Source organism: Neovison vison, chromosome 1 (genome assembly GCF_020171115.1).
Source record: "Neovison vison isolate M4711 chromosome 1, ASM_NN_V1, whole genome shotgun sequence".
Classification (NCBI taxonomy): Eukaryota; Metazoa; Chordata; class Mammalia; order Carnivora; family Mustelidae; genus Neogale; species Neogale vison.
Window position 1 is genome coordinate 133069004 of NC_058091.1, and position 24383 is coordinate 133093386.

General features: G+C 37.5%; 1 protein-coding gene and 1 pseudogene across 1 annotated transcript in view; one reads left to right on the plus strand and one right to left on the minus strand.

Moving 5' to 3' along the window:
- Positions 1-24383, minus strand: part of LOC122908058 — a 354429-nt gene that overhangs the window by 273029 nt on the left and 57017 nt on the right. The window contains 2 exon segments of the mRNA XM_044250725.1: positions 5996-6144; positions 15925-16011. Coding sequence (XP_044106660.1) covers positions 5996-6144; positions 15925-16011 — 236 coding nt within the window.
- On the plus strand, positions 11891-14228 carry LOC122893342 (annotated as a pseudogene).

Consider the following 24383-nt stretch of genomic DNA (forward strand, 5'->3'; position numbering starts at 1 on the left):
AACTGCCCCTAACAATATATTATAATGGTTAAGACCCTCTGTTTGAATCCTGGCTCAGCAACTTAGCTACAAACCTTCAATTAGCCTTGTTATGCTTCATGCTGCTCTTCTATAACATGAAAATAATAATTTGTTCTTAAGGCCATTGTGAGGTTAACTTATGTGAAGTGTGTAAAATAGAATCGGTAAGCATGCAATGAATGTTTACTACTATATTATTTAAGAAACTTTTTCTGATTTGGATGTCATTTCCTTTTCTTATCTAATTGCTCTGGCTAGGACTTCTAGTACTATGTTTAATAAAAGTGGCAAAACTGGGCATTCCTGTCTTATTCCAGATCATTCAGGAAATCTTTCATCTTTTCACCACTATGATGTTAGCTGTGGACTTGTCATCGATGGCCTTTATTATGTTGATGTACATTTCTTTATACCTAATTTGTTGAGATTTTTATGCAAGTATGCTAATAAGCTAGATAGAAAAAGACAAATACTATATGGTATCTTTTATACGTGAAATCTTAAAAAAAAACACAAAGTCAAATTCATAGAAACAGAATAGAATGGTAGTTGTCTCAGTGGGGAATATGAGAAATGGAGAGATGTTGATCAAAGGTACAAACTTTCAGTTATAGGTTGAATAAGTTTTAAAAATCTAAGGTATAACATCAGGATTTTAGTTAATAATACTAGACTGTACTAGTTTTTGTTAGTTTTGCTAAGATAGTAGATCTTAGGCAATCTCCCAAAACAAACAAAAAAGAATATCAAGTCATCACATTATATACTTTAAATATATTATATTTTTATTTTTCAATTATACCTCAATAAATCTGTAAGAGATAAAAGAGCCTTTTTCTTTAGTCTATGACACAAATATTTTTAACTATAATTGAGATATGTATGAAAGTATCAAATTCAAACACTCCACATAGTGACATTAGACTGTAGTAGAGAAAACTGGTATCAGAGAACATTTATATGCTAAAGATAACCATGAGAATTTTACCCTACCAGTTATCCACAGAATTCACTCATTTATTTATTCATTCATTTAAAAGTGAGGGTATACTTCATGTTTTCTGCCAGGCTCTGCACTTGGTGTTGAACATAAACAAACAAACAAACCCAACAACAACAACAAAAACAGGATCTTCATGTAAAGAAGCTCATGGAATAAAGCATAAGTATCTTTACTTATTTCCTGAGGTACTACTGTAAGTGTTAAATATCATGTGTGGGGGTTCCCTTCTCTTGAACACAATGTAGCATTCTCATTTCTGTTCTATTTAGCTCAAGTTTTCATTTGCTGACATATAACTGAGGGCTGAGTTTCTGAAGGAAATTTGGTTATACAAGGAACTTATAAGAGAATGGGAGGAAATGGGCAAAGGAGAGGAGAATTATTAAATAATTTGTCAAACTGACGTTTTGTTTTACAAATTTATGTAATAAAATCACATTTTGTGTGGCATTCTCAGCATGATGAAGTTGCAAAAAAAAAAGTTATATAAAAAGAAGCATGGTTTGCCCTCAAACAGCAAACAAGAAACCCTTTCATCAATATTTGTGTTTCAGAAATGTCCCTCTGTCTTCCTGAAAGTGAGAGGATATCTGGTCAAAATGTTAACTGACAGCCACTTAAGCTTGCCTTGAACTATGAGCAAGACTGATTGTTGGTTGGTGGTGGACTACCTACTGATAAAAGACAAAGGGGAATGGCTAGACATGTCAGGAACCACTTTACTACAATTTGAAATTCAGAAGTTTAGAACAGGATCTAGAAGTTTAATAGAATATGACAATCTACTGAAGATTATTCAGCTCCCCTACTTTGTTTTTTTCTGACACATGGTTTAACACATATAAACCTATACTCCAAAACATGACAATTTCTCTTTCCTTGACCCAATTCCAAGCAGCAGTAACGTGGCTTCATGTTCTGGAACATGTCCCAGTAGGCTCCTAGGAGTACATGAGTCATACTCTATGGCTTACGTGACTACTAAAAGAAAGGCATTTACCATTCAAAAATAAAGAGTTTTTGTTCTTTAGATTTGTATCCAATAATACAACCTCAAATTCTCTGACAGTTTAGAGATACTGAATTTTCAGTTCTAAGAAATTATGCCAATGGAGATTTTTAAAGAATGATCAGCTCACCCAGTCTCTAGATATACAAAATGTTATCCCTGGACCATGTTTGTACACCAGAGATAGATGCCTATAAAATTAGTTGCCTTAGTCATTCTGTTATGCTATATGCTCACACATTTTTTCATGATAGAAATTTCTTCAGTGACCCCAATTGCCTAATTATCAGATTTAATAATGCCTATTACCAGAAAGGAGGAAAGAAAAGATGGAGAAAAATTTATGTTCTGAAGTGGCGGGGGGGTGGGAGGTTGGGGTACCAGGTGGTGGGTATTATAGAGGGCACGGATTGCATGGAGCACTGGGTGTAGTGAAAAAATAATGAATACTGTTATGCTGAAAATAAATAAATTAATAAAAAAATCTTGTGAATCACAGCAAAAAAAAAAAAGATAAGATGTAAAATAAATTTCAATGAAAAAAGTAACAACTCATAATATTTTTTGTTTTGTAAATCTCATTTTTCTTAGAGGTGCTGAAAAAATGTGAACTGACAGTAAGTAAATAAACAATTGATTGTGGCTGCATTAGGTAAAGATTTTCAGAGCAAAGATAACATCACTGAAATGTGTTTACTCATTCTAGATGGTAACCTGCTGCTCCTTCAATGCCAGTCTGCTTTGGCAAAAATGCCTCCATCTGAACAATCTGGGATGTTCAGAATGTATGCCAGGTAACTAATGAGGAATTAAAAAATAAATACATAAAATGGGAGCTAAGTAAGGAAAAATTGGAGTGCCATAAATTGGACAGCACTTTTTTTTGTTAATATAGATTTAACCACATATTAAAACTGAAAGGGATTCCATAAGGTTTTAATTTGGAAAATTGTATTTCCGCTCTGGAGAGCCATCTTTCACATTTATAATAATGTGGCATTTTCCCTGCCTACGTCAGAAAAGGCACTGAATTAGCTGATGCTTGCCAGCTATGGACCATGACAGGGTCATTATGGTTTCCCTTGAATTAACATGTGGAAAAGCACTACTGCTTTTTTTTTTTTTTCTCTATGAAATAATGTTAGCACTCTTGTTCTGTTTATCTCTATAATTTTATTCATTATATCTTCATTTATATTTACATCTAATGTAATATTTAAGAAGTGATAGATAAGCTACCGTATTGGTTAAATAATAAAATAGAAGTTTAGCTCATATAAATGTCTTTAGTGATTTTAAAACTCCGCTAATCTCAAAAAGTTTTCTATGCTAACCACAGCAGAGAATATGCTCTGGCTTATGGAAAATGTGCTGATTAACCTGTTAAAGTGTCTTATGACATCCATCTTTTATTTGTGTAGATCTTATTATGGATTTTACATATCTACATTTTCTCTCATATTCAAGAGTGAGGGATCATACTTGACTCTCATTCACACATGCTAGATTTGTTTCGAAATTGCCCATTGCCAAATGTCAGGCAGTTATGAAAAAATTTAGAAAAAGTAGGGCTAGCTGCCAATACACACTGATGAGCTTTTCAGACTGTCTCCATGAAAGACGCTTGGTTCAAGCTAATATATTATTTCAACACTATCCTAGATGTTGTATCTCATTTGTAAAATCAAGACAAAAACTTGGGGTGCCTGGGTGGCTCAGTCAGTTAAGCATCTGTCTTTTGCTCAGGTCAGGATTCCAGGGTCCTGGGATCAAGACCCACATTAGGCTCCTTGCTCAGAAGCAAGCTTGCTTTCCCCTCTCCCTCTGCTGCCCCCCCCCCTTGCATGCTCACTCTCTCTCTGTCAAATAAATAAATATTTTTTTTAATTAAGAATAAAATCAAGACAAAAACTTAAAATAATTTTCCTTACTGTAGTATATTAAAACCTCCCATAAGCTTGGCTTCCTAATGAAATAAACTAAATATATGAATTATTATTAAAATTCAGAGGAAAACCTAGTTATCTGCAACTGATTAAGAGCAGATATATCACATAAAGTAAATATGAGAAAATGCCCAGGAAAACACTTCCCTCTGGTAGCTAAAAAATAAAATAAAATAATTTTATTTTTAATTCAATACTTAGTCAAAAAACAATGCATTATCACTTCCCTGGATTTCTTCTGTGAATAAATTTATTAACATTATTAACATTATGCCCTTAATGGCTGAGATTTATTTCTTACTAGATAATTCTCAGACCTAAGTCATATCATGTCTTTCTTATAAGCTTTCTAATGTCTATAAGATATATAAAGTCAGTGCAAATATTTCTGAAAAGTTTTATATACTCAGGTAACTAAACAATTAACAATTAACAAAAGTAACAGGTCATCATTTGCATAACCCTTGAAATGGGACCTCTCAATTGACTCTAAGACTCAGTTGACTCTCAAATGCACATCCATTGCTCTTTTGATTTTGCAGTACTCAGTATTATTTTTTTTTTCTCCAGGAAACACATCAACTGTCAGGATCTCTGTCTGTTGAGTTTTCCCACCGTAATCTCTGTACCAGACAATTCCCAGCCCAGTCCCATGATGTTTTAGTAACGGCCATTTTCATCTCTTTTTTGTGGTCTCGATTCTTTTGTCACCCCACATCCACCCCTAGAGGCCACGCAATGTTGAGATGACAAGACATCCACCCAGTTCCACATCCATTAATAAGTATAGATAAATAGTTTGAGAATGGACTCACCAAACAGCTCTCAGCTCTACTGGAACTATCCCCATTTAAACACCTTGACTTTGGAACACTTGAGTGACTCAGTTGGTTAAGCGTCTGCCTTCAGCTCAGGTCATGATCCCAAGGTCATGGGATCGAGTCCCATGTTGGGCTCCTGCTTCTCCCTCTGCCTCTCCTCCCTGTTTGTGCCTTCTCTCTCTCTGATAAATAATCTTTAAATTAAAAAAATAAACACCTTGACTTTTATAAGTATCAGTTCACCCTTACAACAGCCATAAAAATTATAGGTAGGATGCCTAGGTCGCTCTGTTAGTTAAGTGGCCGATTCTTGATTTTGGCCCAGGTGGTGATCTCATGGTTGTGAGATTGGGCCCCACATCCAATTCCATGCTTAGTGCTGAATCTGCTTGAGATTTTCTCTCTCCCTCTCCCTCAGCTCTTTCCTCCACTCTTACCATCTCTGTCTCTCCCTTTCCCTCAAAATAAATACATAAAATCTTAAAAATAAAAAAAAAAGTAAGCATAGGTCACAGTCTCCACAAATACGTAACATAAGTCATAAGAAAAGAGAAACATCAACCGCTGGGCATTTGGACACATATTAATCCCCACGACCCCCATAAAACGCTGAAATTATTTCATCCTACTTTATACAGAGATTCAAACTCATATAAATATCAGAACCAAGGTTGAAAGCCATGAACTCTAAGAACAAGTCTGAAGTACTTTCCTACACACAATGTTCACAGAACTTCCTGACACCATGAAGGTGAGAACATGGATGACCATTTTTTCTCTCCCCCTGCCCCTGCCATTTAAAGAGCACTTCCTCTGTGCTGAATTCTTTACGAAAGGCTCCTCTCCTCCTCCTAACAATGGTCTGAAGTAAGTACCACTCCCCAGTGATTTTTTTTTTTCCTATTTAGCTTGAATTAACCTATCTTTCTTCTTGAGGTAAATGAAATAAAACTAGTTGAAGTAAAATTAAGTTGTGTGAGGACTGGGATTGATATTGATAAATAGCATGAGTTCTGGTTGCTAAAAAATGTATAAAAAATAAGGGGAAAGATTTAGGCAAATCATGAATCACGTGTTCTGCACAGGGGTGTGTTGGCAAGTAAAATCAGTGGACGATATATAGGACAGACATTTCAACTTGCTATTTTAAAAAGAGACATTATCTTACATTTCTCGATATACATTTGAGACTCACCTGTTCCAAGGAAGAGCTTTCAAGCAGAATTATACTTTTCTGAACATGTCCCTCAGAGGTCTCACCGTAGGCAGAAGTGGCTTGGGGCTCAGGTCTCTTTCTGGAACTCTCTGGCTCTTCAGAATCCACAATCTCCTTGAAGCTCTCATCTATTTACCCCAAGAAAATCACACAAGATTTGACTTGGCTCTTTGTCACTTTAACAGTGGCTTGCCACATGGTCATCTAAGCACATTTTTTCTTATTGGGGATAGAGCCTGGTTTTTGATAATCTACAGTTTAGCAAGTTATTTTCTGTTTAATGTCCTGGGAAATTGCTAAAGCCCAGAACAAGTTTTAAGATTAAAAAACAAGCCCGATGCCAACAACTTTTGTTCTTCCTGTCATGTTCCCAAAGTGAGTCAAGTACGGGCTCTAAATGAAAGCCTTTTTCCCACTTACCAAATTACCTCCTGAAGTATAGATATGCCGCTTCTCTGTGTGTTAATATCACATGTTGTTTACCTCACCGTCTCACCGCTACTCACCGCTTTGCCGAAATCAACTTAGGAGATGAATAGGTGTAGGAGAAGCTGGAGTCCTTGGGTTCATTTTTCAAGTTAGGATCCCTGAGAACAGTTCCTGAGCTTTGCAAACACAGAAGGACTTCATCTGGGCTGCCTTGTTTATTTGCATAGAAATGCCTGCATTTATATAAATGGTATGTGTATTTTCTTTCTCTCTCTATCTTCTGAAAACAGCATCATCTACAAAATGCATCTATTCATCTAGCTAGAGGTACACTGTAAATATACAATAATCCTTTCTCTTCCAGGCTTGGGCGAAAATGCTGGAAGATAAAATATGGAATTTTTGCATGCCTCCAAAGTTAGGATTTTAACAAAAACCTAGATACTTTTTAACCAAAGGAAGAGAGCCCAGTGTCCAACAGGACATGAGGTGGGTTACTGGAGAGGCGAACTGGGCTGCTGCTACCAGAAGACTGCTTTCTTTGCTCACTGGTTCGCCATATTCCCTTGCATAAATTCTTAAACTTTCTAAGTCTCCATTATATCCTCCTGTACAATATAGCTGACTGTATAGTACCGATGAACAGTGCCTGACTATTCATTCTGTAAATTCCATAAGGCTTTGGAAAGCTCACAAATGATTTTGAAAGCCTATCAGGTATACCTGGGTGGTTTCCAGGATACAGGCTGCAAAGACTTGTCAGAATGGAAAAGACATAATAAGTATAAAAGTGCATTGCCCAATGCCTAGCACGCACACACATACAAAAAGATATTCAATACATATTTGCTGACTCACATGCTAGACTGAAAATATAGAGATCTCTTTAATTTAAACATAGCCATTTTTTATGCTTAATTTTATGTGTCTGCATGGCTAGACTACGGCGCCCAGATATTTGTTCAAACACCAGTGTAGACATTGCCATCAAAAGTAATTTTTAGATGTGATTAACATTTATATCAGTAGACTTTGAACAAAGCAGATCCCCCTTCATGAAGTGAAAGGGCTCATCAAGTCATTTGAAAACCTTAAGAGTAAAGATTAAGGTTTCCTCCAAAAAGAAGGAATTGAGCTTCAAGACTGCAACATTATCTCTTACTTGAACTTCCAGCCTTTTGCCCTGCGGAATTGTGACTCAAGACTTTAACTCCTGCCTGAATTTTATATCAACCCTTACCTGAATCTCCACCCTACCAGTGTGTCCTAAGGGTTTCAGACTTGCCAGCTGCCATAAATCTCTCTCTCTTTCTGTTGGTTCTATTGGATTCTGCTTCTCTGGGGAATCCTGACTAATTCTTCATTCAAGTGAGGATCACTCAAAATGAGGGATCAAGCTGGCCTGAAAAATGAGTCTGTTTGGTTTACAAAGACAAAAAAAATAAAAAGTTACACAAACTGGTAGTTTAAAAAAAAAAAAAAAAAAAAAGCTAAGGGGAAGGAATAAAAATTTTAGGGGATGCCATTCTATAAATGGGGATAAAAAAAGGCGGCCTATCTTTCAGGATTGTTAGGAGGTTTAAGTAAGATATTACTTACCCTGTTTAGAATTGAACAGTGGGTTAGGATGATGCCAGACACCTGGTCAGTACTCACCAACTGTTTAGCTGGTATTAATGTTTTTATCATTATCAATTATCTTCATTATTCTCTGTGTGTGTGCTTATGATGTCTGCCCATGTATTAGCGAATAATTTAATCCCCATAACTACTCCATTGTGGGAGGGATTGTATGTCCATTTGGCAGAAATGATGACAAAGAAAGATTAAGAAATTGGTCCAAGGTGACGGTTACCAAACAGAGAAGACTAAGCATAAATTCAATGGAAAAATAACTAAAAATATAGAGGACTTAACCATGACCCCTGTCTCCTCACAAGTATTTTAAGGAATTATTTAAATAAGAAAGAGACAAAGATCCCTTGAGAAGAACTAAGCACACACTGAGAAGAAAAAAAAAAAAAAAAACAATGAATTTAAATACACGTGGATACAACAATTTACTCTTAATGCCTTGATAAAATCTCAAGTGTGGTTCTGGCATGAATTTATATGCATTAATCTAAGAATTTAGATTTTAGTTTTTAAAGGATTATCTTTAAATTCCTATATTAATACACATGAGAATTACTTACTTAAAGAGCCTAACATTCACAAGTATGAATTCCCATGCTAAGATTGAAAACAATATAGTGCTTGTCTTCCACCACCCAAAGCATTTCTCTAAGAGCTAAAACATACTCTTTAAAAAGAGTAGCATATAGCACCATATTAGAGAATCCAAATATGTCATATCCCATTGCAAGATCCTGCAAAGCAGGTAAATCACTTTCACTATCTAGGGTTATAAGCTCTATTGAATTCTAGAAAACTGGGCCATAGTTACCTTTCCCCCCAGCTTTAGCTATATTTAAGTATTTGCAACCATCAAAGACACACATAGGTCCTCAGTGAGTGGTTATATTTAGAAAACACAGATTAATATTTGCAAGAACACATCTTGATGAATTTACAACTAATGTTAATACAAAAGATAGAGAATAATTAGTCTCCTACCTTGAGCTTCTCCTTGTTCACTCTTGTCAAACAGCCTCATTAATCGATCACAGAGAATTCTATTATCAATTTGTAGAGGTGCTGAAAGAACATATTTATGATAACTTACTCATCAGTTAATTCATAAATATGCAAATTGAATTACAAAAATAAATTATTAGTGATTGTGGCTCTTTAGTTATTCTATAGGTCATAGACAAATTCTATTCAACATGCTGCCTTCCTCTGAAATTTAAAAAAAAAAAAAAACAACCTTTTCTAAATCAATGATAACTGGAACAATGACTTTCAAATGTAAGTTGCAATGTATTCATAATAGAATACTTCTTCTCCAAAAAAATGATCTAATATTCAGTGGATTATGACATACACTACACAAAAATCATTTCAGAACAAGCCATTATGATTTGTCAAATCATACAACAAAATATATATGCAAAATGAATGAGTGTCTTCCACTACCTACTCTCTGCATCTCCTATTTTTTACTGCATACATGTAAGAAACAACAAACTTAAGTGGCATTAAGTAATAACACATTGTCTTAAATTCTTTTATATACGTTATTGCAATGTAAGAGCAAATATACATGCTACTAAGTTCTTTTGTGAATTTAAAGTCACAAGGTTATGTCATTAAAAATTGGAAACCAGCCAACCAAACAAACATATAAACAAAAAACACGTGATCAAAAAAACCACAGTTCTGGAAAAGGGTTTAAAGAATCTTTCTAGGTAGATCTGCCACTGGATAGAACCAAACATAAATTATGCAAATTTGGATGACCACCCCAGTCTTAGAATATACATATGTACATCAAACATGGCTCCCCTTCCTCTAAGAGGCAAGTGAAGTAGCTAAACTGTGGTTGTACTCTTACAGAGGTAGTTTTTAAAAAGCCAACATATTTCTCCTACTTCGTACTTTGGACTCCATGGGTGAGCCACCTCCGAGGATGGTAGTTAATTCTGCAATTCACATCTGAAACTCCAGCAGCAAGTGATCTAGAAGAGCCTTGAAGGGTTTCCACTGTCCAAGTGAGAACTTCCTGAAAATTCTAGGTCTCCCCTTTCCGTCCATCCTTATGATCTTTGGAACATCAGTGTTGGAAAGAAGTTCACTGTAGCCTGTGCTCATGGACTTGGGATGGCTATTCAGTAAAGCCCAGGCTGCTGGAGCCAGATAGAATGTCTGAAAGTGTAACATAAAAAGGTCTTTGAAGTCAGCTTCTGCTCACAAAAACCGGCAGATGATTTTCTCAAGGACTGGTTGACCTACAAATGTTCTTTTCCTGCCAAGAGCCTGCACAAACCTCCTACCACCCCAACATCTGGGGGAAAAGAAGGGAGCCATCCCTGGAAGACATTTTGCAGGTTGTGCTTTAAAGAAGCATTGCCTGGAACTTGACTGATCTATGGCACATAAAAGAATCTTCTTTGGAAGTTAACAAAGAACAATAGCAGATGCCTAGATGGGGAAATTTCTGCAGACGTAATAAAAACCTCCCTGTAAGGACTATGCAATCTTGACAGACCAATGAGAGTCACAGAAAAGAATAAATGAGCATGCATTTTGCATGTCAAAGCCAACAGATAGACAAAAGGTAAATGGGATTAGTACAGAGACACCATCCTTAAAAAGAGGCAAACCTACATCCAAATCCCAGCTCCACCATTTACCAGCTCTGTAATCTTGGGGAAACTTCTTAGAGTCTTTGAGCTTTAATCTCCTGGCCCCCAAAACGGGATGGAAGTGAGGGTTAAGAAGATAACACACATACAGCACATTGCTTCATGCCTGGCATATAGTGGGGACTCAGCAAAGGGCAGCCACTCCCATTTCCTTGTTTGTTAACTACTTCATAATTTTTCGTAACAGAATTTTTCAATAGTTTAGGTTCTGTCATTCTGAACTAGTATTTTTGTTTTCATTATGAAGTAATGGATTATAGACAGCTTCTGGGGTGTCCTATGAGGGAATCTGAGCAAGAGGTTCTAGTTTTTTTGGTAGGCAGACCTGCTGAGAAACCCCCTCAGTGGTGCTCCAAGAGGAACCTGGAGGGTCAAATGGGTTACATAAGACAGAAACTGAAGGCAAGAGACCATCCCCTTCAAACTCAAATTCAACAATTTGAATCAATCCAGGTACTTTCCCCTTAGATGTTTTCCTCAAAGGGAAAAGTGGGAAAAACCAACAGGACCAAGGCAACTCCTGAGGGGAAGGAGAACAGATAGTGCCAAAGATGGGGATCCAATCTCCACTCCATGCTTGCCAGATCTCTGTGACCTTAAGAAAAACTACTAAATCTTTCTTCATCTTAAAAATAGAAATAATGACAGCTCCTTTAGATAGTTTTGCATTGCCTGGCCAGAGTGGCTATGTCCAGCTTAAGACACCATGAGCACTCAGGAAGTAATAATAACTCATGTATACAGAAACCTCACCATGTTTGGGATATTATGCTTAGCACTTTCCATTCATTTCTTCATTTATACATTCACTCAACAAGGACTTCTCAAGTCAACATTTACTCTGTGCCAGCCACTGTGCTAAGCCTTAAAAATTCATTAGCGAGCAAAGTAAGTAGACTCTTTTCCCTCTTTGTGTTCAAGAGATGGTTTAAAGGAGAGAAACACATTTTTTCCACAGGTAAACTCACTAATAAATAGTGAGTGATCATCATGAGGAGTTTGATAAGATAGACAGGGAAACTTCACTTTGGTTAGTCAAGAGAGTGGAGAATTGAGATGTAAGCTCAGAAGAGAGTACAGTGGCCAGTAAGGTGGCTGTCCCAGCACCTGTGAGGGTTCAGTGTCCAGAAAGAGCTCCATGCATCTAAGGAACAAAAGCGAGTTCAATGTGGCCAGAGCAAGGTGAGCAAGTGTAGCGGACCTGAGATGAGTAAGGACAGTAGGCTGGTGTTTACCCTGAAAGCAACAGGCAACAATAAGAGAGCTTCAATGAGGGATGAGCAAGATGCCATGTGGACAAAAGATTAAAACAAAGGAAGTGTGGATGTGGACAGAAGCAATCCAACAATTCCAGGCAGGAGCTTGTGCTCACTTGAGACTGAGTTGGAACAGAATTAAAGTCTGGTGATTATGGAGAATGCATTTAGTATGTCAAATCCATGGGCCTCAACACTCCATAAGGTATTACTATGAATTAATTAGTTATTACTAAATACAACAGGTGATGGTTAACTTGATGTGTCAACTTGGTTAGGCTGCAGTACCTAGTTGTTTGGTCAAACATCAGTCTAGATGCTACTGTGAAGGTATTTTTTAGATGTGACTGACATTTACATTCATACACTTTAAGCAAAGCAAATCACTCTACACATAATGTGGGTGGGTCTCATCCAATCAGTTGAAGGCAAGAGAGAAAATGCAGGTTTCCCAAAGAAGTGATTCTCCTCAACACCACAACATAGAAATTATACTGCCACTTCCAGTCTACTGCCCTGCGAAATTCACTCTTAGGACTGCATATCAGTGCTTGCCTGAATTTCACTCAAACTTCACCTGAATCTCCACCCCACAAGCCTTAGCCCTATAGATAGACTTGCCAGTCCTCACAATCATATGAACAATCACATAGATTTCTTAAAATAATTCTCCACTTTCTGTCTGTCTGTCTCTCTTTGCATATATAAATATTGTACATGGATTATGTACATTTATATTATACGTGTATTATGTAATATGTAGGGACAGAAAGAGAGACTATTTATTGGTTTTGGGTTCTGTTTCTTTGGAGAACACTGACTGATCCACAAGCTAGAATTACTTATATCAAACCATATCCAAATGATAAAATAATAAATGTTGGGCAGCTGTGTACTAGAGGCCTCGTAGCGACACTCAGATCTATATTCCATATTATGTAAAATGTATTGACTAATAACCAAGAACCAATTGTCCATTATTTTTAATCTTTGTCAAATAAAAAATTAACATAACATTATCCTTCCAGGATCTACTGTTAAAAAATTAAATTAAATTGTAGAGGTGCCTGTGTGACTATTGATTAAGCAACTGACCTTTGATTTGAGCTCAGGTTATGATCTCATGGTCATGAGATCAACCCCCATGTCTGGATCTATGCTCAGTGGGGAGTCTGCTTGAGTTTCTTTCTTTCCCTCTCCCCTTGCCACTTCCCCTCAAATCACCCCCCTCCCATAAATAATTAAATCTTTAAAAAAAATTTTAAAAATAACGTGATGGTGGTCGTGGTGGTTATTGACACTGAAAAAGAGTCATAAATTCTGTCTAACCCTGAAGGTATTTTTTAGATGTGACTGACATTTACCTAAATGTTACCTAACTCATGTGTCTTTACATTGCACGTTCAGGAAGCACAAAGTAAGAGTAAGTGATTAATTACAATTTTAATTTATTACAGTCCTTGATTTCTTGTACATTTACTTCTTTGTGTAGGTGTTCTCAAATCCCTCTTTCATCTGTGTTTGAATGCTTTGACCATATGCATTTACATTTCTATTATAAGCTGCTTCAAACTATTTTGGAAGCAAGTAGAGTACAAATTATAATAAATTATTATTTAATTTAATAAATTATTTGCCACATCTACTGTGAGAACGAAAACCATTCTCAACAGAGTGTTGACATTCCAGAAAGTGTCAACGTCACTCTGAAGGGACACTGTTATTGTGAAGGGTCCCAGAGGTACCCCAAAAAGGGACTTCAATCACATCGATGTAGAACTCAGTCTCCTTGGAAAGAAATAGAAGAGGCTCTGAGTTGACAAGTGATAGGAAACAGCAGAGAACTGGCTCCTGTCCACACTATCTGTAGTCATGCATAGAACATGGTCAAGGGTGTGGTCTGGGCTTCGATTCCAAGATTAGGTCTGTGAATGCCCACTTCCCCACCAACATTGTTATTTAGGAGAACAGTTCTCTTCTCAAAATCCAAAATTTCTTGGGTGAAAAATACATCCCCAGGGTTTTGGATGAGACCAGGTGTTGCTCATTCAGTAACTCAGGAAAGATGAGTTAATTCTTGAAGGAAATGACACGGAGCTGGTGTCACACTCTGCTGCTTTGATTCAGTAAGCCGCCACAGTTAAAAACAAGCATGACAGAAAATCTGGGGATGGGGTCAATGTTTCCGAAAAAGGACTAATCCGGCACGCTGAGGAGTAAGATCTAAGTTGTCCAGCTACAAAAACCGCAAGATGCCAGATGATTTTTCAGACTTCTTTGTGGTATCTTAAAGCTGTATTGATTTGAGAAAAAAGAAACAGATTATAGACAAATAAATATGAGAACGAGTGGAACCATCTATGGACACAGATGGGGCAAACACACAAAACTGTGCGTTGTGCCTTTGCTCAGGTGGCCGAACCCCGCCCTGTTATGTCTCTGCATGGTCTCTAGCTCTGTGCCACAGAGGACGTGGAAGGCAATCTTGTGTTCATTAGCACCGTCTACCCCCCTACCTGAGATAGATGCACAGGATTGAATACCCAGCAAAAAGAAAAATAAATTATCATTATAATTTATTATTATAAACTATCATTGCAGGCTTAAAACTGGATATAAAGACAACTGCCCACTCTGAAACGTGGGACGCAAAGTGAACTCCAGGCACTGGGCCATCACTGTAGACAAGGGAAGAGTGACACACAATATTTTATTTTATGAACCTTGTCTGTCCGTGGTTAGAGCCGTTCCTCATTCATGTATCACTGAACATCTTATTAAGCCGGCTTTAGTCCTTACATTACAAAAACTCCACCAAATACAACTATATATTGTGATCTCTAAGGAGCTCAAGCAGACCTCAAGAAGAATCCAGTTCACATTCCTCTCCAAAAGTCTCAGGATTGTCTTTCATCCCCCTGTGTGTTGGGCAAATAAAAGGTTGAGGTTTTTCCAGTTTTCAGTTCACCTCGATTTGAGTTACTACTAAAAACTGTCCTCAGATCAAGTTCTTACCTTTTCCTGTGCATACATCTTTTGATGATATCCGTGGATTCTGTGTCCTCTAAAAAGCGGTGTAGTTACTGAAAACCATCTTTTAAAATCATTCCTGCACCATACTTGAGCCCCTCTCTCTGTAAGGATTTACCCCAATCTTTCCCTAAAATGTTCAGATTCAGTGACTGGTGCCCAGGGGTGGAACGTGGTCTTCTGAACTGTTATTTTACAGCTGCAACTAGACTCAAGGTTATAGAAGAGAAAATCACCAGATCATTTCACTGCTGTGCTTCAGAACCCAGACAGCAGTTCCATGCCCTGCCTTTGATGAAAGGCATCAGGAGTCACAGTGCACAGAAACTTCTTTTATTTTATTTTATTTTATTTATTTGACAGACAGAGATCACAAGTAGGCAGAGAGAGAGGAGGGGAAGCAGACTCCCTGCTGAGCAGAGAGAGAGAGCCCGATGCGGGGCTCGATCCCAGGACTCTGGGATCACGACCTGAGCCGAAGGCAGAGGCTTTAACCCACTGAGCTATCCAGGTGCCCAGAAACTTCTTAGGCTAGATGCATTTTGTGCTGCTTTGAAGAATGCTCATTTTAAACTCAAAGACCAGAGATGGCATTTGTGAAGTGATGATGGTCCTCATACGCATAACACGGGCCTTATAATGACACCAAACTGCTTCCGGCAGCGTCAAATGAAAGCACATTCCTACTTCTTCTCTCTGACCAGCTGGCTGTCCTTGATCAAAAATTACCTTCGCTGCCCATCATGTTGTTAGTGGTTAAAACTTACCATTTAAATTGTAAGCCGCAAAATCTAAACGGAACTGCATGTGTGATCTTTGTCACCTCATTTTCATGAATGGAAAAGAATATTCTGACACAAAAATTACATACTTAATTCTAGCTCACCCTCTCTGCTGACCTCCATCCCACACTGCCTTGGGTTGATTTCCTCATCCATCAGTGGGTCAAAGTAATTTCTGCTGTATTCATTTCCTGTGGAAAGTACATGAAGTAAGGGTCAGTGATTATTAGAAGCACATGAACCAAAATGTTAATTTTGAAATCGACACCAGCACAGAAGGGCCATTTTAGCTACTTTATAAGCTTAATTTTTGTACAAGTCCTTCCAGGCCTCCTTTTTTGTAATTATCATCTTGCAAAAGGTCAGAAAAGGTAATTCAAGAAACAAGTTCACACTATCTTTCGGTTGCTAAAAAAATAATGAGAAAATGACCAAATGTAGACTTTGGAATAATAAGAATAATAATAATAAAAACTTAAGCAAAATTATGTTTAGGATACACTCAAGAAATGGACATTGTTGGATTATAATGATGTTTAGGGTTTACTGATCATTCTGTTTACCTGCTTGTATATCCGCTCCCTAAGTCTGCTGTGTTGTTGTTTTCAGAATTCTGTCATTGATTTCATAGTGTCTTAATTAAGAGAAACTATAACAAAATTTCCATATTGACAATTGAAGATAAAGAAAGAGAGAAAGTGAAAAGAAAGAAAGAGAAAGAAGTAAGGGAGGGAAGAAAAAAAGAAGGAAGGAAGGGAGGAAGGGAGGGTAGGAGACAGAGAAAAAGAAAAGAAAGTAAGAGGTCTTTTTGCTTGGTCAACTTAAGTTACAGGAAAGGAAGGTACAAATGATGTAGTCAGAAATTTTGTTCAATACACATCAACAATCTTAACAAACAATCCAAAAATCCCCACTTTACATTTCTCACTCATTTGTCTTGATAATCAAACTGTAGCATCGAATGGGACTTTGTAATAGAGAAAAGGGTCTGTTATCAATTTTTCAAATCTAGTTTCATACTTCCTGCAGACTGAGATGTATATGTCTGTTGCTAGCAATTTCCATTCGGTAAAATATAACCTTCTCTGATGATAATTCAAGTTGCCTCCAACACTGCAGGAGAAATAAAGCATCATCGACCAAAAACAATGAGGTTCCAAGTACTGTTCACAGGAAAGGGTTAACAAATACCAGGTATACTGTGATCCTCCATCGTATATTTGATTTAGGATCAAAAATAATCCAAACAGCAGCTCCTTTTCCAAGGCTAAATGGAATTTTGATATGAACCGAGGTTTAATTTATATTTCTGGACTGGCACATTTTTGCTGTCAGTCTCTGTTCTATCAACGTAGTAAGTACAAGAACTGAAAATCTGCTTTTCCTTGAGGTCTCAATAAAGAAAAAAATAAATGAGTTTCATTTTTGTTACTCTATCTGTCAACAACTACTAGGCTGGTATGAATCTTGGCAGTATGTAATCAAAGTCTTATGTACTGCAATAACACAGTCATTCTACCTCATTCATGTAATTGTTTTTGTGTTTTTCCCCCCCTCTACCACAAAGCACTGTGGAACCCGAAGCACACGCTTCCATATGCTAGCAAAATAATTCGCCTCTATTAAAGCAAAAGTGGCAGTGTATTTCTTATTACTATCACCCACCCGCAGCAGCCAACCGTGGGGACCCAGATCCTGCAATCACCCCCGTTCCAATACGACTCGATTCTTTGTCTAACGGAAACGACTTTGTAAAAAATATCAGCTTCATCAAGACCTTGGAGAAAGCCACAGAGTGCAGTCACTTTTAACCAAAAGTCTGGGGAAGTTTATCTGGTCTGCATGTTCTCAAACCCTTTTCATCCCTGCTGTCAGTTGAGAAAGGAGGGCCCTGCCCATTGCGCTAGGAGGCCTGCGCGCAGGGAGCCTCTAGACCCCCAAGTCGCCCCTCGGGGGCTCCGTGCTTCTGCGTGCAACCGGGAGATGCGCCCCTTGAAGATCTACGTATGGTTTCAACGTCTATGCAAATCGTTCCTCCCACATTCAGGCCAGGTTGAGGCATACATGTAAGTTATAAACGCCACTCCTGGAGTGACTTATGCTGTGTTTCGCATTTCGGGATACGGCAAATAACATTTTATAGGTAAAGGCTTATGAGGAGGCAATCCACGGATTCCCTTTAAGCATCCCTAAATTCTGCATTATGTCATATCATATCATATTATATTACAATCATATACTATATTTCATTCGTATATTTTATATAATTAATATATTTTATATAATTCATTTATTTTATATAATTCATTTATTTTAACAATTTACATATCTTCCACTATATTTCACATCATGTTGAGCATTGTTTTACATATACAATATTATACTTATTTTCTGTCTCCCCCACCAAAAAACATTTTTTTTAACTAAAACAAAAAAAAAATTTTTTTTTTTTTTTTTAACTAACCTAAAAGTGCCCCATGAGGACAGTGACAGTATCTCTTTCTTTGCTGCAGACCCCTCAGGGGCTAGAAGCGTGCCTGGCGCACAGAAATACTCATAATATCTGAATTCATTTGCTAAAAAAATCTCTCTTGGAAACCTACAGCAGTACCTAAATTCTTCCCTTGTGCCAATGTTCTATCTTGATTAAATGAGCAACTCCCCCCCCCCCCCCCGCCTTCATTCTTCTCTTCCTATTACCCGTCCCCTCTACCTTTTCCTTCAACACCCGCTGCCCTTTTCTTTTTTAACTGAGTGCTTTCTAGGAACCAAACACTGTGTCTGGATTCTAAAAACAAACCAACGAAATACGGTGTCCCTGACTTCAGAGCACCGTGAGCTCCAAGAACAAGGAAGGCAGACATGCACAGTCTGGTTAAGATTTCATACTGTCGGGGGATCCTCTCCGGGCACACAGCAGGAGCTTCCGGCCCCTCCTGGGGACTTTCAGAGAAGACTCTCTGGAGAAACTACCATCCGAAGTAAATTTTGAAGCTTCCTTAGTAGTCCCAGAATTGAGTTTAACTTACGGGTTTTTTGTTTTGTTTTGTTTTATTATTTATTTATTTATTTATTTGAGACTGTGAAGGAGAGACAAAAAAGCAAAGGAAGGGGGAGGGAGAAGGACAAGCAGACTCCGTGCTGAGCTTGGAACCAGAGGTGGGTCTCTGGACGCACCACCCTGAGATCATGACCTGAGCGGAAATCAAGAGTGAGGTGCTTAACTGACTGAGCCACCCAGGCGCCCCCAACTCATGTTTTTGTTCAAATTATTATTAGCTTGTGGTTCAGTGTCACTTTACGCTGTATGATGTTTCATATCTATTCACTTGACCAATATTTAGTGGGTGCCTATTATGTAAATATGTCAGTAAAATAAAACGCTCAAAAATCCTTCCCTTCACAGAGCTTGCATTCTAGGAATGGAAGAATAAAAGCAAATGAATATCTGGGCACCTGGGTGGTTCATTCGGTTAAGTGTCTGCCTTTGACTCAGGTCATGATCCTGGGGTTCTGGGATCCAGTCCCCCAAGGAGCTCCTTGCTTAGCAGGGAGCCTGCTTGACATTCTTTCTTTCCCTCTTCCTATGACCCTCCCCTTCAACTCTCTCTCTCTCTCTCTCTCCCCCCCCAAATAAATAAATAAATAAATACACACACACACACACACACACACACACACACACACACGGATTCTGTGCCATCTAAAATATATATACATATATATGTATATATATTTCCCCTTGCTTGTGCTGGTTATCGAATACATAAATAAAATCTTTTTAAAAAAGCAAATGAGGGGCACCTGGGTGGCTCAGTGGGTTAAAGCTCTGCCTTCCTCTCAGGTCGTGATCCCAGGGTCCTGGGATTGAGCCCCGCATCGGGTTCTCTGCTAAGCAGGGAGCCTGCTTCCTCCCCTCTCTCTCTGCCTGTCTCTCTGCCTACTTGTGATCTCTGTCTGTCAAATAAATAAATAAAATCTTTAAAAAAAAATAAAAAATAAAAAAAGCAAATGAATGTTTACACTTTATAGCTTTTTTTATAGTGATTAGTGACATGGGGAAAAATAAGAGCCAGATAAGGATGATTATGTCCCTCAAGGAGGAGCAGGTGTCACATTCCTTGCATAAGCCTTTGTTTCAAACTAAGAATGACAACTCAGTATTAAATAACTATACTCTCAAGACTATGGAGATAGTGAATCCATAATGTTTATAATAATTATAATTACTTATCAATTATATATAGTTATAAATCATACTTATAATTCATTATTTGTAACATAACAATTTTGCCAATTTCTTGCTATAACATAATTCAGCCTATGAGTCAGGTAAGAACCTACTCTTAAATATCAAAACAATTCCTCCTTTTTACTGGCATATCTTGCCCTCATAAACCAATAACCTAAATACAATAAGCAGAGTTTAAGACAGTAAAGCACATGGAGTTTAGTATAAATTTGGAAACAGCAGCTCCTCTGCTCATGTTTCATTGGATAGTGTCAGGATTTAATAGAGGGGGATGGTTTCAGAATAGGGTGTCTATTACCAGAAGGTAGGTTACTAAGAGGATAAATTTCTGAGCGTGCCGTAATCATTCAGAATATGCTTTTGGATATATCTACAATCATCTCACAGGAAAATTAATAGACCCTCTGAGAAATTCAAAGTAGGGCATTTAGCAATGTACATACAACAGATATTAATTTGGCTGGTATTTAACTGTTTGCTATATTTCAGACGAATAACCTGACGATCCCATACGCAAATATATATACATTAACACATGGCTCTCCATTGACACAACGGGATATGATACATAAATTTATAAATCAATACACTCTTCTTGTCCATACTATCATCAGTCTATTTTTGTTTTCCGCCTCCTGGAATTAGCTGTTCAATGTTTAGAATCTGCCTCAGTTCTAATGCGTTGCTCCTGCTGCTTTTGACTGAACCGGGGGAGGAAAGCCCATGTACTCGCCTCGGCCCTTCCACACATATCAGGTTTTCCTATCATTTAACTCAGAGCAGCACAGAATGTAATCAGGGCTTTTACTTAAATTACACCGTACATGAACTTTGGTCAGGAAATCTCCAGTGTGCACCCATGCAGTTCCTCAAGGGCTGTGAGAGCAAGAACGAAATTGCCCACCAGAGGAAGGTTAGTGTGAATCATGGAAGTGTCTTGGCTCAACGAGGCAATCACTTCCTTTCCAATCAGCTAGGTTAGCTCCAGAGGAAGAAAATCTGAATGCATCTGTCTGTTCCTTGGGAGGCTTTTATGGACTTCGTTCTTGTCCTTTTCCTGTGAATTCACCTGCTTCCGCTCAGCCTTTTATCACCAATCATCATGTTATCTGTAATATGCTATAAATTAGATACATTAAACACAAGGCTTGCATGTAAACTAAGTAACTAAACAATTTACATTCTGTGATTGTAGCCATACACCAACGTTTTACAAACTAGAATATTCTCCTGAACGGTATTCCTCTTAAAGGCACGAAGCCTCTGTAACTATAATTAAATTTGATTCCCATGAACTTTATGAATAAATTTGAGAAAACTTCTTAAGTTCCCCTCTTTGAAAATCCAGTGTGAAGAACTTCAATGTAAATGTCCACAAGGCCCAATGTCTGAAACATAAATGTGGAAATCAGAGGCTGTAATGGGATGTAGCAAGGGGAAACTATATTGGACTCAAACACGCTCTACCATACCAAATCAACCTAAATACTATTTTATAAAGTTGATGTACAAACATATTTTAAATTAAAGACAACTAAAGGTGCAAGAGTACTTCCTACAATGATAAAGGATAGTTACGTTAAACCAAAGTCTTCAATAACTAAACAGAAAAACAAAACCCAAATAAAGATCAAAAAAAGAAAACCTAATGACAAAAACTCAAAGTATGACTCAGACATTCACTACCAAGCTTATCATTCAACATTCTTAGAAATCTTGGCCAAAGCAGTTAGAAAAAATATAAGGGGGGTGGAAGGGTGAGCTAAGATTATTGAAAATAATTATATTTTGTATAAATTACTATTTGAAGATAATGAGCTTCTCTACCATGAAAACATCAGATTTATCCAAAAAACTTTAAGAACAAAGAATATATTATTGGCATAATTTCTTGAAAATAACCAGATAATCATTAAGAATCATTAACTTTTCAAGGCACTGGGTGGCTCGTGAGTTGGGCATCTGCCTTCAGCTCCAGTCATGATCTCGGGGTCCTGGGATTGAGCCCTGCCTCAGGAAACCTGTTTCTCCCTCTGCCCCTCTCCTCTGCTTGTGCTTTCCATCTCTCTAATAAATAAATAAAATCTTTTAAAAAAAGAATCATTAACTTTTCTAATTATGAATATTAGCCACTTAGAAGATAATGAATATAGAAAACCAATACCCATAAAAAAGCTCCAGACAGTTCTCAAAAATTAATTTATTTATTTTAGATTTTTCATAGGAATCCATAGATGGTCATCCAGAATATTCATCTTATTCAGAAATTCAAATGAAAAGACACGGATGTTTTTAACATCAGAGCTAAAAGCAGCAAACAGATACTATTTCCTTTTTCTTCTTTATAGAAAGGCTAACCTGTGACAATTGCTTGGCTGGGGACACTATATTCCAGAGCTGGTAGCCTGCTGGACAAATTAGCTTTCTCCACTGTGTATTCTCATTTCCTTTCCAAATCTTGTGGGTATCTGAGATATCAGTGATTTGAAAATCTAAATAGGGTAACGGTTGAAGTTTGCTAACAAGTACTAATTAATTGAGCCATATTCATTCTTCCCCTAAGGCCCTCCCTTGTGGTAAATTATGAGGCATCTTAACTTTCAAACCACTGGAGTGTTGTTGAGTGCATAACTGCTTTATCCCTGGCCCCCCAAGGCACTGAGGCATCATGGGCTCCTCTGGACCTCAAATCCTCAGAGTTAAACCAAGTCCCTAAGGAGCTAACTTCTAAACAGGAAGATTTTCCTGTTACTTAAGTAATGGTGATAATTCAAAGGTTAAGTATAAATATATTAATTTTTTTAACACACGTTGAGAAGTCCTTCCAAAAATATCAAAGTAGGTTTTCTTTTTTTCTAGTTTGAAGCCTGGCAATATTACTCTACATGGAAATCAATCAATGTATATCGTGTGTAATAACACCTTCAAATTACGAATATACTTAAAATTAGACATCAGTCACCCTCTAATCTTTTTCATTATGCCTTCATTCATTTAACAATACACCTTCCTCCTGGATCTAAGATTACTTGTATAAATGCACTGTATTTAAGGCTTCATTTGGGTAGTAATTTTTTTTTTTTATCACACTAGAGCACACTTCAGTATGGAAGCAATCAATATCATGGATTATTAGATTTCATTTAGACAATCTTAATAATCCTTGCTCTAAAAATATCTGGTAATCTAAAGACATCTATACTTTATCTCATAAAACAAAAGGTTCAAGACTTCCCCAAGGTTTTGATTTTGTTTTGTTTTGTTTTAAGATTTTATTTATTTATTTATTTATTTGAGAGAGAGAGAGAGTGAGAGAGCACACACAAAGGGAGTGGCAGAGGGAGAGGAAGAAGCAGGCTTCCCTACTGAACAAGGAGCCCAACGCGGGGATTGATCCCTAGATCCTGAGATCATGACCTGAGAAGAAGGCAGACGCTTAACCACCTGTGCCACCGAGGCGCACCCCCTCCCTCCCTGGTTTTTTAATGAGATTTTTGGTCAATTAATCTGATGAAGACTAAGGAAAATCATATTTTCTGTTAAAATCTTTTTAATAGAAAATAAAATTGATCTGAAAGAAATGCTAAATGGAATTATTTGGAGATTAAGTTTATACTAAAAGCATAAAATACCAAAGTCATGAAAAACTTTCAAGTAAAATTGTTCTTAAAATGGAAATACAACCATTGAACTCTGGTCAACATGATGACTTGATGCATGATGCAGAGCTTAAAATTTATATGAAATTTCATCAATATGGGGTGCCTGGGTGGCTCAGTGGGTTAAAGCCTCTGCCTCCAGCTCAGGTCATGATCTCAGGGTCCTGGGATCGAGTCCTACATCGGACTCTCTGCTCAGCAGGGAGCCTGCTTCCCTTCCTCCCTCTCTGCCTGCCTCTCTGCCTACTTATGATCTCTGTCTGTCAAATAAATAAATAAAATCTTTTTTAAAAATTTCATTGATACAGTGTAACTTCTTATTCTGGTAGGAAAATATGTCTTCAAAATTTCACCAAGGACACCCGGGTGGCTCAGTCAGTTAAGCATTTCACTCTTGATTTTGACTGAAGTCTCAATCTCGGAGTAATGAGATCGAACCCCATGCTGGGCTCCATGCTCAGTGCAGAGGCTGCTTGAGATTCTCTCTTTATCCCTCTCCTCCACTCTCTCTCTCTCTGCCCCCAACTCAAAATAAATAAATGAATCTTTAAAAAAAAAAACTAAAAAATAAAATTTCACCAAATATTTCAGAGGATGTGGGTAAACAATCCAGTAACATGTCCAACTGCTAACACACTGCATTGCTAACGTA